This window comes from Rana temporaria, chromosome 3, assembly GCF_905171775.1.
Source record: "Rana temporaria chromosome 3, aRanTem1.1, whole genome shotgun sequence".
NCBI lineage: Eukaryota > Metazoa > Chordata > Amphibia > Anura > Ranidae > Rana > Rana temporaria.
In genome coordinates this window covers 301,054,852-301,070,330 of record NC_053491.1, presented here as the reverse complement: position 1 = coordinate 301,070,330, position 15,479 = coordinate 301,054,852, and the positions used below count along the sequence as shown (strand labels likewise).

The following is a 15,479-nucleotide window of genomic DNA, read 5'->3' as shown; positions in this document are numbered from 1 at the left end:
ACATGAGAGATGTCAGTTAAAAAAAAGGAGAGGATTATACAACTTCTTCAAGAAGGTAAATCATACAGAAAAGCCAAAACGAAAACCATCATTAACACCTAAACAGAAGAAAATATGGTTACATAGGGCTAAAGAAAAGCAATCATGGACTGTGGATAACTGGATGAATGTAATATTTAGTGATGAATCATGAATCTGCATTGGGCAGAGTGATGATGCTGGAACCTTTGTTTAGTGCCATATGAAGATGATTGCCTGAAGAAAAACATGCACATTTCCATAATCAGTGGGGTAGATTCAGGTAGCAATTGCGTCTGCGTACCATAGTTACGCAGTGCAATTGCTTACTTGCGCCGGCGTTTCGAATGCTCCTGATTCAGGAACCTCGTTACGCCGACTGCAGCCTAAGATATGACTAGCATAAGGCTATTGTGCCAGTCATATCGTAGGCTGCATTCTTTACGATGGCCGCTAGGGGGGCGTTCCCGTAGTGGTCAGCGTATAGTATGCAAATTGCATACTAACGCCGATTCACAACCCTACGCGAGCCCTGCGTACGCAGTTTTAGTCGTTTGCGTACGTCGGTTTTTGCGTAAGGCTGCCCCTGCTAATAGCAGGGGCAGCCAATGCTACGTATACCCGTCGTTCCCCCCCGCGTCGCGTTTTTGAAAAATTACGTCGTTTGCGTAAGTGAGTCGTGAATGGCGCTGGACGCCATTCACGTTCACTTTGAAGCAAATGACGTCCTTGCGACGTCATTTACCGCAATGCACGTCGGGAAAGTTTCCCGACGGAGCATGCTCACTACGTTCGGCGCGGGAACGCGCCTAATTTAAATGATCCACGCCCCCTATAGGATCATTTAAATTGTGCGCTCTTACGCCCGGGCATTTTTCAGGAGCGCCCACGCAATTTACGGAGCTACTGCTCCCTGAATCAAGCGTAGCGCAGGTAATTTACGGAGGCGCAGCGGCAAAACGGTGCGCTGCGCCTCAGTAAGAACTGCGCAAATGTACCTGAATCTACTCCATTGATGATATAGGGTTGGTTGCATGTCAGGTAAAGGTAGGGGGAGATGACAGTCATTAAATCTTAAATAAATACACAAGTTTATATTGAGATTTTGGACACTTTTCTTATTCCATCAATTGAAAGGATGTTTGGTGATGATGACGTAATTTTTCAGGATGATAATGCTTCTTATAGGGTAAAAGACGTGAAAACATTGGGCTAGATCCACAAAGCACTTACGCCGGCGTATCTCGAGATGCGCGGCGTAAGTGTAAATATGCGCCGTCGTATCTCTGCGCCGTATCCCCAAAACTAGATACGCCTGAAAACCAGATTTTTCCAACCGACGTAAAAAGATTTCACCGGCGCATCGTGGGGCGCAAAAATACGCTAGACGCACCATTGTTTTGCTATGCAAATATGCAAATGAGGGAGATACGGCGATCCACAAAAGTATGTTTGACCGTCGCAGGCTACGCGCTGTGCGCATCAGCTGTATGTCCGGTCTAAAGTTACCCCTTATAAAGCAGCTTTAACTTTGCACCAGACGTGTGCAGGTCAGCTAAAGCAACACCGTTAGGGACGAGCTGAGAAAGCCACACTTGCAGGACATCAATCTGTATGCCAACATGCCAGGGGCATCCATGGTCATAGCTATACTACTGGCTTTAGATGCGCGCAGAAGGAGGAGGGAATGGAGGAGGAGAAGGAGGGCACGGGAGAGAATATACCGCACATGCATAGACGTCTTTGGCATGGCTGATTCTGAGGTGTTTCGCATCTTCAGATTCACCCTCAATGCCATCCTGGAAATAGCCACAAACCCTGCAGGATGACATCACCAGCCCAACACATTGCTCACATGCAGTGCAGCCACTGGTCAAGGTACTGGCAACACTCCATTTCCTTGCAGTGGCTCTTTTCAGCGTACAAGTGGAGCCGTGGCTGGGATGGAACAATCCTCCATTAGCAGAGGTGTGCACCAGGTATCCCCGCAATCCTCAGACGCATGGCCAACCAAATCATCAGACCCACCCAGGAGGACCTGCGGGTGAAGGCAATGTGTGATTTCTACAGAATTGCACAATTCCCACGTACTGTGGGGGCCATTGATTGCACACATGTGGCACTACAGCCCCCGTGACACAGAGCACATATATCGCAATCGGAAGCATTGGCATTCCATCAACGTACAGGTGATAGTCGATGCCCATGCCTCATATGGCACGTCCGTGCCAAACACCCAGGATCCAGCCATGACAGCTACATATACCGTCAAAGCCCCATCCCAATGGAATTTGAACAGAACATGTTATGGGGGACAGCTGGCTGGTTGGTGAGTGACATGGTGGTCAGGCATGACTGTCCGCCCCCATGATGCAGACATTCACGAGGGGGCACATGCACGACTAACATCCTCCTGTCTTTTCCCTTCCAGGTGACTCTGCATATGCACTTGGACCCCATCTCATGACTCCATAACCAGAATCCCCCAAACCCAGGAGAGCAAAGATACAATGAAGCACCACGCACGTACCCGTGGAGTGGTGGAAGACGCACCTTTGGCCTCCTGAAGTCCCGTTTGCCTGGATAAGTCTGGGGGTACCCTGTTGTATTCCCAAACTTTGTGTGCCAGAATCATCGGTGCATGTTGCATGCTGCACAACTTCGCCATGAGAAGGGGCCGTGGAGATTGACATACGTGATGACCTGACCCCCGAACCCGACAATCCCCCCCTAACCGAGGGTCCCCTGTCTTCTGAGGGAAGAGCAGCCAGGAGACAGCTCGTATTAGGCATCTTTGCACGTTAAACCCACACATTAATCATTACACAAGGAGAATGCATGCATGTACACCACTGTGGTCCCTAGCACAGACACATCACATCCTCATCAAATTGGATTAGCACAAGCCCACCATGCAGGACTTGGGAGCAGCCAACGCCACGCCAAGGCTCCAATTATGTCACTGTACATTCATACACCATTCACATGGACCTGGGGATCACTTCTCCCCTGGTCCTGGGGAACCCTTCTCCCACCACAACTGAGGGTGACACCCCTTTTTTCGGCAGGAATGTCACCCCCACAATCATACATCATTCACAAACATAAAACAAATCATAATCACAGTAAAAAAATAATAAAAAAAATAAAACACTGGAAAACAAAAAAAGAGAAAAACTTAACGCCGCTGGTGTGACCCCACGCCTGGGCCGGCCACGGCCACGGCCCTGGCTCCGCAGGGGGGACTCATGGGGGGGGGGAATCAGGGGAAGGAGGAGCATCCCCTGTTCTCTGCCCACCTGGCCGGCCTGCCCTCCAAGGCCTGGGCAATAATCCATGTGAGGCCCACATTGTGGGCTGCCGTATTGGCCTGGACAGCCTGGGTCAGGGCATGCACCTCCTGACCCACACCTGCTGTGGCCGTCTGCAGGTCATTGTAGCTAGTTTTATCACTGCCAGAGAGTTGCAGCCCATTCCTAAACTGAGTCCTTCGATGAAAGTCTGGGTGACCTGACCCAGATGGCGGGTCTGAAGGGCCTGGTCCCTCCGCAGTTTGCCGGCAGAAGCTCTGCCACCCCCTGGTCTTGTGGGTCACCTTCTGCCTCCAGATGAGGCTTGTGGCCTGGAGAAGGGGCAGCCCTGTTGGGGGAGGGAGTGGGGGGGAGCCCTTTTGGGGGAGGAGTGGGGGGAGCCCCTGTTGGGGGAGGAGTGGGAGTGGCTAGCCCTGATGGAGGCCTGACTGGTGCCAACACCAGGGCTAGACTCCTCCAACTGGAGCGTGACCTCATTGGCACTGGTTACCTCCTCCTCAACCTCCTCCTCAACCTCCTCATGAGGAGAGCTGGGGGCACTCCCCTGCACAGAGAACTCCTGGCTTTCCTGGGGGTCTGCATCAGCCTGATGTCTGGGGGATGGTGCAGACTGGCCAGATGGCCCAGCACCCTCCTGCACATCTGTGGATGACACAAAACATACACAGGTTGGAGGATTCACACACTTGTCACATATTCCCTTCCACCCCCACACATGCTACACACCAGAGAGAAAAAAAACACTTACCTGTCCTCATGAGCTCCTCAATGGAGTCAAATCCAGGCAGCCCCTCCACTTGCTGCCTGTGGAGGCACTGGGCCACCAGCTGCTCCTCAGCAGTGAGCCTGATGGTGCATGGTGGTCCCCCTCCAGCGCCCCTGCCATGAGCCACGATCTTTGCCAGCTTCCCTTTCACCAGGAGCCTGAGATCATTTATCTTTTTAAGGATCTGATTGGGGCTCCTGGTCTCACACCCCGCTGCATTTACATCGTCTGCAATAATCTGCAGGATCTCCTTCACTCCTGGCCGGGGTGATTGTCCCGACTCTCAGGCCCATGGAGGTAACGATCATATCGGGTCATGGCCCTGGCAATGATCTCCTTCTCCCGCAGAGAGAAGTTCAACTTCATCTTCCTTGTTGTCATCTCTGCAACAAACACTCAGCAAAAACAATCACCAAAAACAAACAGCAAAAACAAACAGCAAAATCAAACACCAAAAACAAACACCAAAAACAAACACCAAAAACAACAGCAAAAACAATCTCAATAACACTCTCCAATAAGACTCTCCAATAACACTCTCCAACAACACACCGACACAAACCAACAAACAGCAACAGACAACGGAAACAAAAGCACCTTGCTTCAGGAAGGGAAACAAATAGATGTACTTTTTGCAATGGAAGGGCGTATGTCTGGGCTATTTATGCAACTGGGTGTATCTCACTAATTACGCCGTGCCTAGTTCATATCTCACTGATTACGCTGGGCTGAGTTCTGAGCATGCGCAGAGAGGCGCTGAACATAGTCAGCGTCATGCGCGCATGCACAGTCCGGCCGGCCCTTCATTTGCATGGGGTCACGCTCATTTCAATGGACAAGCCCACTTCCTTCCCACTTTCAATTACCTCGCCCTTACGCCTCGTAATTTATGTTACGCCGGCGCATATTTGGACGCAAATACTCTGTGGATACGGTACTTGCCTCTCTAAATTGAGCCGGCGTAACGTAAATGAGATGCGCTACGCCGGTTCTATATATGCGCCGATGTACGTAGATCTACCCTATTATTTTTTAAGAAGGACATATAATGTCAATGGCATGGCCTGCAAATAGTCCAGCCCTTAATTTAATTGAATATCTATGGTGGGAATGAAAGAAAATGTCCATGACAAGGCTCCTGCAACCTGCAAAGCTGATCTGGCAACTGCAATAAGAGAAAGTTGGAGCTGGATTAATGAAGAATACTAATTGTCGATAATCTATTCCTCAGAGGGTTCAAGTTGTTATTAAAAGCCAGAGGTAGTACAACAAAGTACTAGTGGCATACTGTAGTGTTTCATTTTCATGATTACATAATATTTTCCTCAGAATTAGGTTTCCATATTTTTTTCCTCTGCTTGATTAGCAAAAACAGTTGCAATTGACTCGTTTTCTTTTTTTTTTAAGTGTTTCTTGAATCCAGAAGGTTGGAATGTTAAATAAAAATAGTTTTGAGGAATGTCTGTGATTAGTTTTTTTTCTCTTATCGTTCATGGACGGACACAGCCTTCACAAAGTCTTGACATGTGGGTTATGTTCCTGTTCATAGGAGAGGACTTCCTCTCCTATGAACAGGAACATAACACATATGTCAAGACTTGTGAAGGCTGTGTCCATCCATGGAAGACAGAGAAACGGATTTTACAGTGAGAACAAAAAAATCCTATTTTTTCCTACAGCTTACCTGTAAAAATCATTTTCTTGGAGTACATCACGGGACACAGAGGTCCCTCCCCTTTTTTCTGGGATCTTCATTGCTTGCTACAAAAACTGAGGTACTTCCTGTATGGGAGAGGTTATATTGGGGAACGTCCCTGTCTATTGGTTGCCAGTGTCCATTCACCTATAGGTGGCATATAAACCCATATAGTCATTACTATAGTTGCTCTGTGTCCTGTGATGTACTCCAAGGAAAGGATTTTACAGGTAAGCTGTAAGAAAAAAAATATGTTTACCTTGGTGTACTATTTGTTGTCAGGTGGTTACCAATCTTAGGGCCAGATTCAGGTATTTGCGCTGCGGCGTAACGTATCTCGTTTACGTTACACCGCCGCAAGTTTTAAGCGCAAGTGCTTGATTCACAAAGCACTTGCCTGTAAACTTGCGGTGGCGTAGCGTAAATCCGTCCGGGCGCAAGCCTGCCTAATTCAAATGGGGCGTGTATCATTTAAATTAGGCGCGTTCCCTGTCGGAACGTTCTGCGCATGCTCCGTTTGGAAATTTCCCGCCGTGCTTTGCGCAAAAATTACGGCGCCCCGACATGTTTTTTCAACGGGCGACGTGCGTTACGTCCTTTCGTATTCCCGGACGTCCTTAGGCAAAAAAAAATGTAAATTCGACACGGAAACCACGGCCATACTTTAACATGGCTGGTCTAATTTACACCACCTAAATAGCAGCTTTAACTTATACGCCGGAAAAAGCAGACTAGCGACGACGTAAGAGAATGCGACGAACGCGCGTACCTTCGGGGATCGCCGTAAACAGCTAATTAGCATACCCGACGCGGAAAACAGACTGCAAACCTCCACCCAGCGGGCGCCGAAGTATTACACCTAGGATCCGAAGGCGTACGAAGCCGTACGCCTGTCGGATCCTAGCAAAAAGCCGTCGTTTCTTGTTTGAGGATTCAAACTAAAGATACGACGTGCAAATTTGAAAATACTACTATAGAAAAGAAAGAACACTGCGCTAAACCCAAAAAAGAGCCAAAAAATGCTGCTGGTACCAAAAATATAGATACATATATTGGGAACAAATAAGGAAAAAGAGAGGTACCAACGCAAACATACTAGTAAGTGAAAATTCTAATGTGACACAAAATGAAATAATAAATGAAAATCAACCACTGTGTGTCACTGAAGATTAACAATGACTGTGAAAAAATGTGTACAAATAACAATAATAAAACACAAATACAAATGAGTAAATGCATATAACTGAGAAGTGGATTAAACTGTCCGTGTGTTTATAAAGATAACAGTATGTGCAAGGAAGTGGCTCCAAGAGGAGTGTTAGTCCATATATTCCCAGGTGTCCTAAAGAAAAATTTCTTGAAACAATGAATTCCACAGAGAATATCTTCAAAATCGAGGGTAATAAGAGGCTGACACCACCTTCCACCAAGGGCACACCCGAGTGACAAATAAATCCCCTTACCGGATATGCTGACCGCAACGGCGGTCAGACTGAGCACGGGTATGTTTTAGAGTCACCCAAATGACTATATGCTGTATGCTGGAGCTGCTTCAGGAAAGGAAAGCAATAGTGGACGCCGAGATCCCGTTTTTTAACTGCACATGGTGCATCTTACTGGGCCCCGAATTTCTCTTCAACTACCTGTAAGTGCATTACTTTAATTTTACATTAAAACTGTTTTGCAAGTTGCACTAGGCCGGCCCCCTTCTCTTTTTTTGTATTTGAGCCATCCATCCGCCTCGGTCGATAGGATATGGTTTGAAGCAGCTCCAGCATACAGCATATAGTCATTTGGGTGACTCTAAACATACCCGTGCTCAGTCTGACCGCCTTTGCGGTCAGCATATCCGGGTAAGGGGATTTATTTGTCACTCGGGTGTGCCCTTGGTGGAAGGTGGTGTCAGCCTCTTATTACCCTCTATTTTGAAGATATTCTCTGTGGAATTCATTGTTTCAAGAAATTTTCTTTAGACACCTGGGAATATATGGACTAACACTCCTCTTGGAGCCACTTCCTTGCACATACTGTTTATCTTTATAAACACACGGACAGTTTAATCCACTTCTCAGTTATATGCATTTACTCATTTGTATTTGTGTTTTAATTATTTTTTATTTGTACACCTTTTTTCACAGTCATTTGTTAATCTTCAGTGACACACAGTAGGTTGATTTTCATTTATTATTTAATTTTGTGTCACATCAGAATTTTCACTTACTAGTATTTTTGCGCTGTAACTCTCTTTTTCCAAATTTGAAATACGCCAGAGTATCAGTAGATACTCCGGCGTATTTCTTCTGTGAATTCTGCCCCTAAGTTTATATCCTAGCTGCCTAGTATAATTTTGATACGTTTCTCTAGTGGGTGTTTATAATTTTTTATTTTCTTTCTTCAGGCTTGTTATGGAATCTTGAAAGTTCCCACAGGAAATTGGGCTTTGTCGATCTTGTGCCCTGGGCGCTCAAGCTAAATGCTTACTATCCCAAAGAGAGGTGGAGCTTTGAAAACCTACAAGAAGTGGGACTAAGGTGGGTCCATGTCAGCTGTGCCTTATGGATACCTGAAGTAAGACAACATGTAATATGTGTTTACTAGAACGATAGTTGTTTTAAATGTGTGCAGACATTCATTCTCTCTGCTTACGTTTTACCCTTCAGCTTATGAAAATATATGTTCATGTATATGTAACATCCCTGAATTCTAGGCTTGTGCTGTACACAAGTGTCAGTCTGGCCCGAATTGACAATAAGGCACACGCTTCTTGGAACTAAGCCTTTGGACCAGGACGGGTATACCAGGAATCGATCAGTGAGCCCCCCCCCTCTCTTGCTCTGCCAGCTTATAATAACTAGGTATTTTCATATGTAATGAGGCATTCAATAGGTAAAAAGCAATGCTGAGAATTTTAGCTTGCTGATCCTCTTAGCTCATTGGATCTGTCCAAATAAAATTAAAAGACTCTCTGCAATGCCTGATGCAAAGGAACTAGGTTTATAAGTAACCAGAGTCCATGTGCTCTAGATGCGTGAAACTTCTTTAGGTTTAGAAGCAGGTTTTTTTTATTTTTTTGTAATGAAAACTGTGTTTTTGTTATAATATTTTTAAAATTTGTATTTTATTAAGTTATTAGAGAAAAAAAACAAGTAAGACATCACAGTATTATAAGATACAAGTCAAAGTTGTGAGTATTGCCTCATTAAAATTGAATAACAAACTCTATAAACTATGCCAACATCCCTAGTATTTGTAATAGGTATGTCTTTGATCAATGAACACAAACCAAGCTGCTTGGGGCCTGACTAATTGACCATAGATCGAGAAAGAAAAGGAGGGAAGGTTGTTTGGGACTTTGAAGGCACTGGTATACAACAATATAAAAAATATGATATAAATATTTATTTGGACAGATTATAGTTAATACAAATTGTACACAAGATATACAAAACAATTGGGACAAACCCCACTAATCACATTGATCACAGGACCATTGTCTAATTGGTGGAGTTGTAGTCTCGACTGTTTTTCGCAGTGTAAAACTGCTTCTTCAGGAGAATGTCTATAGGGTAATATAGGTGAGATATGGAAAAATGAACAGGGTAATCGCAAGCAATTATAGTACAATAATTTAATAAAGAAATTTCAAACACTCAGTGTTGCGTCTTGTAGGAGAGTCGAGGGACTCTCACCTTAATTTGCCAAAGTGATCGTAGATCGGCCAGGGCGGTGGCCCCCTAGGGCGACGTGGGGGATAATAGGAAGGGGCTCTGATAGAAAGGGTTAATAGATTATTCCTAGTAATGATTGTAATGAGGGACGGTTGTGCAAGAAGAAGGGATAGTGGAAAAGTAAGGTTGAGGGAAAACGAAGAAATAATAATAAAAGAAGAAAAGGGAAGAGGGGAGTGGGGAAAAAAGGGGCGAAAAAAAGGGGGAGGGGAAAGGTGGGGGGTAAAAAAAGAGATGAAATGAAAAAGAGAAAAGAAAAGAAGAAAGAGGGTATAGTTGAGAGTGGAAAATGAACTAAGAAGGATGGGTGGGAAGGAAGGAAAGGGGGGGGGGGGAAAGACAAGGAAAAGGTAAGAAATGAAAAAAGAGTGGAGAATTAGTTGAGCACAAGAGGAAAATGGAAAGGAAGAGAGGTCATCGTGGGGTAGTGAATAGTGGAGTTCCAAAATGCCCAAACAGAGGACTAAAAAGGGATAACCAAAAGGAATTGATAGTTTCAGCAACAAGGACACCAGGGGGTGACCATCAGGAGGTGACACTCAGTGCTGGGATGGGGGGGGTTAAAAATAATAAACTCCAGCTTACCGTCCAGGATAATTTAATCAATTTAATTGATACTCGGGTGATGGACACATGAATAGTACCAGGTATATACCGGTAAGCAGTCAAGAAGCCAGTGTGAATAAGCACCGGCAGGAACCATCTAAGAAAGATGTGACATCAAACATTAGTTTGAAATAATTCTTTCCAAAGTAAAGACTGGCGCAGAGGTAGTTGATGCGGGGGGTCGGTATATATAGGGTTTTACTTACCACAGAGTGTGGAGTGTCAGTCCGTCCCCAGGGAGAGCTCCGTGCATCTCACTACAAGCCGCTCGTGGAGCAGCTTAAGTGAGGAATCCCAAGGCACGTCATGCGTCACGTGGGCGTGACGCAGACGTGACTCACCGTTTCAGACGGCCGCGCATTGGTCAATGCGCGGGCCTTGCAGACAAGACACCAATGGCCGGGGGGCCGGGTTCAGGGCTGCAAACAGCGGGCGCCGATTGGAGCCCGTGGTCTGAAGGGTCCAGCGTGCGCCAATCAAGAGACAGGGGGCGAGGCCGAGGCCGGTCCGAACAATGACACAGGTCCTATGCTGACAAGGCACAGCACTGAGACGTATAGAGGAAAATTACAGCATAATCATTGATATACAGGTATCATAAACGTTAGATTGTAAATATATACAGGGGGATATACCTGCAATACTTTTCATTGTGGAGTCATTAAACAACAGCATTCAAAAAAATCATGGAGAGAGACAATTGAAACGAAAAGATTCAAATGAGATGTAACCGACATTTATAATGTAATGGTGACATGGACATAATAAAATTATAAGCAGTAATAGAAATGATAATTAAATAAAGTTGCAAGTGGTGAGGTACAAGGGGGATTTGTTTGGATACAAAATGACGTTGTAATAGAACAGTCAGGTATATCAAAAAATGGCTATGGGTGAATGAATAGTCAATCAATTAAGGTCCCCCTAAATAAAGGACTTATATGAATTAACCTCATTTAACCCTGGATAAGTCATAGCATTCAGGTGTTTCTATCCATAAGCATTCCTTTTGGAGAATGGATTTATCCCAGTCACCACCACGTGGATGTGGTGGGATGACTTCTAATATAAGGAATCGTATCACTGTCAAGTCATATCTGTGATAAAGTCCTATATACGTCCGATGGTAGTCAATTTACCCACCCCTGTGTCATACAGGTGGTCACCAATGCGTTGGCGGAATTCTCTAATTGTTTTTCCAACATAAAAAAGCATTACATTTACACACCATTAAATAAACCCACGCCCTTGGTTACCAAGGGCGTGGTTTATTTAATGGTGTGTAAATGTAATGCTTTTTATGTTGGAAAAAACAATTAGAGAATTCCCGCCAACGCATTGGTGACCACCTGTATGACACAGGGTGGGTAAATTGACTACCATCGGACGTCATATAGGGACTTTATCACAGATATGACTTGACAGTGATACGATTCCTTATATTAGAAGTCATCCCACCACATCACGTGGTGGTGACTGGGATAAATCCATTCTCCAAAAGGAATGCTTATGGATAGAACACCGAATGCTATGACTTATCCAGGGGTTAAATGAGGTTAATTCATATAAGTCCTTTATTTAGGGGGGGACCTAATTGATTGACTATTCATTCACCCATAGCCATTTTTTGATATACCTGACTGTTCTATTACAACGTCATTTTGTAATCCAAACAAATCCCCCTTGTACCTCACCACTTGCAACTTTATTTAATTATCATTTCTATTACTGCTTATAATTTTATTATGTCCAATGTCCACCATTACATTATAAATGTCTGTTACATCGCATTTGAATCTTTTTCGTTTCAATTGTCTCTCTCCTGATTTTTTGAATTGCTGTTGTTTAAAGACTCCACAATGAAAAGTATTGCAGGTATATCCCCCTGTATATATTTACAATCTAACGTTTATGATACCTTATATCAATGATATGCTGTAATTTTCCTCTTATACGTCTCAGTGCTGTGCCTTGTCAGCATAGGACCTGTGTCATGTGTTCGGACCGGCACTCGGCCTCGCCCCCTGTCTCTTGATTGGCGCACGCTCGGACCCTTCAGACCACGGGCTCCAATCGGCGCCCGCTGTTTGCAGCACTGAACCCGGCCCCCGGCCATTGGTGTCTTGTCTGCAAGGCCGCGCATTGACCAATGCGCGGCCGTCTGAACGGTGAGTCACGTCTGCGTCACGCCCACGTGACGCATGACGTGCCTTGGGATTCTCACTTAAGCTGCTCCACGAGCGGCTTGTAGTGAGATGCACGGAGCTCTCCCTGGGGACGGACTGACACTCACACTCTGTGGTAAGTAAAACCTATATATACCGACCCCGCATCAAACTACCTCTGCGCCAGTCTATTACTTTGGAAGAATTATTTCAAACTAATGTTTGATGTCACATCTTTCTTAGATTGGTTCCTGCCGGTGCTTATTCACACTGGCTTCTTGACTGCTTACCGGTATATACCTGGTACTTTCATGTGTCCATCACCCCAGTATCAATTAAATTGATTAAATTATCCTGGACGGTAAGCTGGAGTTTATTATTTTTAACCCCCCCCATCCCAGCACTGAGTGTCACCTCCTGATGGTCACCCCCTGGTGTCTTGTTGCTGAACTATCAATTCCTTTTGGTTATCCCTTTTTAGTCCTCTGTTTGGGCATTTTGGATCTCCACTATTCACTACCCCACGATGACCTCTCTTCCTTTCCATTTTCCTCTTGTGCTCAACTAATTCTCCCCTCTTTTTTCATTTCTTACCTTTTCCTTTTCTTTCCCCCCCCCCCTTTCCTTCCTTCCCACCCATCTTCTTAGTTCATTTTTCCACTCTCAACTATACCCTCTTTCTATCTTTCTTTTCTCTTTTTCATTTCACTCCTTTTTACCCCCCACCTTTCCCTCCCCCTTTTTTTCGCCCCTTTTTCCCCACTCCTCTTCCCTTTTCTTCTTTTATTATTATTTCTTCGTTTTCCCTCAACCTTACTTTTCCACTATCCCTATTCTTCTTGCACAACCATCCCTCATTACAATCATTACTAGGAATAATCTATTAACCTTTCTATCAGAGCCCGTTCCTATTATCCCCCACGTGCGCCCTAGGGGGGCCACCGCCTGGCCGATCTACGATCACTTGGCAAATTAAGGTGAGTAGTCCCTCGACTCTCCTACAAGACGCAACACTGAGTGTTTGAAATTTCTTTATTAAATTATTGATATATAATTGCTTGCGATTTTACCTGTTCATTTTTCCATATCTCACCTATATACCCTATAGACATTCTCCTGAGAAGCAGTCTTTACACTGCGAAACCGGTCGAGACTACAACTCCACCAATTAGACAATGGGTCCTGTGATCAATGTGATTAGTGGGGTTTGTCCCAATTGTTTTGTATATCTTGTGTACAATTTGTATTAATATAATCTGTCCAAATAAATATTTATATATTTTTTATATTGTTGTATACCAGTGCCTTCAAAGTCCCAACAACCTTCCCTCCTTTTCTTCTCGATCTATGGTCAATAATCAGGCCCCAAGCAGCCCGTGGTTTGTGTTCATTGATCAAAGACATACCTATTACATTATAAGATACAAAGTATTGAAAAGTTCAACACAATGACGATACCGAAATTGTACAAAGAAAGAACATGAAAGTAAATGACATATACACAGTGTCCAAGGACGCAGAACACAGGAGTGGTCTGTATGATGCAACAAGATCATATAAAACAAACAACTCTTAGGCATATATTGGAGGAACAAACAGAATACATATACTAAGGCGAGGGCAACGACACAGGGGTCCCGTATCTCGAGAGATCCCAAGGTTCCCAGATTTTATCAAATTGTGGTATGGAATCGTTAACAGAGGCTGTCAAATATTCCATCCTCCGGATTTCAGCAACCAGGTGGAGAAATCTGGGCCATGGAGGCGGGGCATCAGACAACCAACACAACGGTATGAGCCTCCTGGCGGCCAATAAAATATAGGCGGCCAAGCGGTTAGCACCTTTGGTTAGACCTGGGAATGGGAGGCCCAAAAGAAAGTTCAATGGATCAAATGTAAGGGACACTTCTATCACCTCCTGTGCCAGCAGTCTCACCTCTTGCCAAAAGGGTTGAACCCGGGAACATTTCCAAAAAATATGAAACAAAATGCCAATATCATTTCCACAACGCCAACAATGCGGCAGAACTGAGGGAACATATGTGTGTATGACATCAGGAGTTTTATACCAAAACATGAGAATTTTAATAGACGTTTCCCGATGGATCACACATTTAGAGGATTTAAAGGTAGAAGACCAAATCTTATCCCAGGATTGGACCGTAATAGGCTTACCCAATATGTGGGACCACTTTCTCATGTAAAGATGTGTGGTTTCAGAAAGAGGGATTGACTCATGGAGGATACGGTGGATACAGGATATTAGGTGCAATTGGTGAGGGCCCTGGGCACACAAATACTCAAAAGCCGTTGGTTTATCGAGAGTCAGGGTAGTAGATTGGGATCGAAAGAAAATGTCTAACCTGCAGGTAAAAATAAAAAAGGTAATTGGGTAGTGGTGAATTTTTGCGTAAAATATCAAAGCTATACAATCTCCGTGTGACAGTATGGACCAGCACTTCGAAGTTGAAATAGTGTTCACTGAGCCACGGAGATATCCTACCCAATGAGATGCTATCAGGTATAACTGGATTAAACAAAACATTCGCCAATTGAGGACAGGGCGAGGCAAGGGGAGTGCTTTTGAGACACTTATGCCAAATGGCTAAAGTAAAAGCCATTGGGCCGTGCATTGACGTTTGAAAATAGATCTAGGGATAAAGGGGCGCCCCAAATCAACGAGCAAGGGTGGACCGGATACAACACCCCCTTTTCAATGGCGGGCCGCATTGATTTGGAGCGTGTAGAGAGGACCAGGAAATTACCGCTCTCAAGTGTGAGGCATAATAATATTTAACAATATCCGGGGCTCCCAGACCACCCCTACATGTGGGAGCAAATAACCACTGAGCTTGCTATGCGATGAGCCCCCCCGCCGCCCCATATGAACCTTAAGAAACTCCGTCGAAGCGCTTTCAGCTGGGGAGAAGGTATAGCGACCGGTAGCGTTTCAAAGTGGTTAAAGCAATCTGGGTAGGACGGACATCTTTAGAACGTTAATTCTGCCAAGAAGGGAGAGGGGATATTTTGTCCAGGTCATCAGAGGATTTATTAATGTCTAAAACTAAGGAGGGATAATTAACAGAATAAAGAGATGAATAGGAGGGAGTAAGGAGAATACCCAGGTATTTAAGGGACTCAGTACACCACCTGTAGGGATATGATCCCTTAAGTTGAGACAGCAAATGC

The 15,479-nt window shown here is 44.8% G+C and overlaps 1 protein-coding gene across 2 annotated transcripts in view; it reads left to right on the top strand.

Moving 5' to 3' along the window:
• LOC120930266 (E3 ubiquitin-protein ligase Jade-2-like) overlaps nucleotides 1-15,479 on the top strand; it is a 1,253,604-nt gene that overhangs the window by 1,223,693 nt on the left and 14,432 nt on the right. For both annotated transcript variants that reach the window (XM_040341491.1, XM_040341492.1), the window contains one exon: nucleotides 8,190-8,359. In XM_040341491.1, the coding sequence (XP_040197425.1) occupies nucleotides 8,190-8,264 (75 nt within the window). In that variant the 3' untranslated portion in view covers nucleotides 8,265-8,359. The remainder of the gene's footprint in view (nucleotides 1-8,189; nucleotides 8,360-15,479) is intronic.